Genomic DNA, 1,113 nt, shown 5'->3' with positions numbered 1-1,113 from the left:
TTTTTTGGTTTTTCGAGACAGGGTTTCTCTGTGTAGCCCTGGCTGTCCTGGCACTCACTCTGTAAACCAGGCTGGCCTCCAACTCAGAGATCCGCCTGCCTCTGCCTCCTGAGTGCTGGGATTAAAGGCGTGGGCCACCATGCCCGGCTGTATACTCATACATTTTTAAAAACATAAATTAGAGTGAAATTCTTTTGGTGTGGTTTACCATGTAATTTGTGTGTAAATTAGAATATAGTTTGCTTATTGATGAAGCTCAGGCAGAACCAGTTAGATATTGTTTGTTGCAAGAGAGCCAGTCAGAACAAAAGTTACCACCCTAAAGCCTCTGGGAAAGGCCTAGAAACATTTCTTGGCTTGTTTTGTTGTTTTCCTAGACCTGTACTCATAAAATTTCTTTTCTCAGCAAAACCTGGAAATTCACCGGAAGATAAAGCAGTCAGAGCAAGAGCTCGCCTATCTGGAGAGGAGAGAGCGGGAGGTAAGCTCTGGTGAACAGTTACTCATTTTGTCCAAACCTTTTTGACCCGTGGTATATACTTTGTACGTTGTACTGATTCCTCCTTACAAAAAGACAGAGAAGAAAAGGGGTCCCTGAACATAATATGTGGTAGGAGGGACTGAGAAAAGAGGAGGGAGCTGAAACTGCAGTCCAGGTATAATAATGAGAGGATAATAATTAATTATCTAAAAGTATATAAAATAAAACCACAGTAGAAGCTGAAAAAATATATATATTTATTGTTTATACCTTATTAATTATTTTTTTAAGATTTATTTATTTATTTATTTATTTATTTATTTATTATATGTAAGTACATTGTAGCTGTCTTCAGACACCCCAGAAGAGGGAGTCTGTTTCTTTTCTTAAGACAGGGTCTTACTATGTAGCCTGGGCTCTCCTGGAACACACTATGTAGACCAGGTTGGCCTTGAACCCAGAGAGATCAGCCTTTCTCTGCCTCTGCAGTGCTAGGATTAAAGGTGTGCATTACTGGCTTTCTTTCTTTTTGTTTTTTTTTTTTTTTTTTTTTTTTTTTTTTTTTTTTTTGGTTTTTTGAGACAGGGTTTCTCTGTATAGCTCTGGCTGTCCTGGAACTCACTTTGTAGACC

The 1,113-nt window shown here is 38.6% G+C and overlaps 1 protein-coding gene across 7 annotated transcripts in view; it reads left to right on the top strand.

The window, feature by feature from the left end:
* The window catches only part of Rbm6 (RNA binding motif protein 6), a 99,827-nt gene that overhangs the window by 92,517 nt on the left and 6,197 nt on the right, over positions 1 to 1,113 (top strand). For all 7 annotated transcript variants that reach the window (XM_021172246.2, XM_021172248.2, XM_021172247.2 and 4 more), the window contains one exon: positions 407 to 481. In XM_021172246.2, the coding sequence (XP_021027905.1) occupies positions 407 to 481 (75 nt within the window). The remainder of the gene's footprint in view (positions 1 to 406; positions 482 to 1,113) is intronic.

This window comes from Mus caroli, chromosome 9 (genome assembly GCF_900094665.2).
Source record: "Mus caroli chromosome 9, CAROLI_EIJ_v1.1, whole genome shotgun sequence".
Classification (NCBI taxonomy): Eukaryota; Metazoa; Chordata; class Mammalia; order Rodentia; family Muridae; genus Mus; species Mus caroli.
This window is presented reverse-complemented; position numbering and strand designations above follow the sequence as displayed.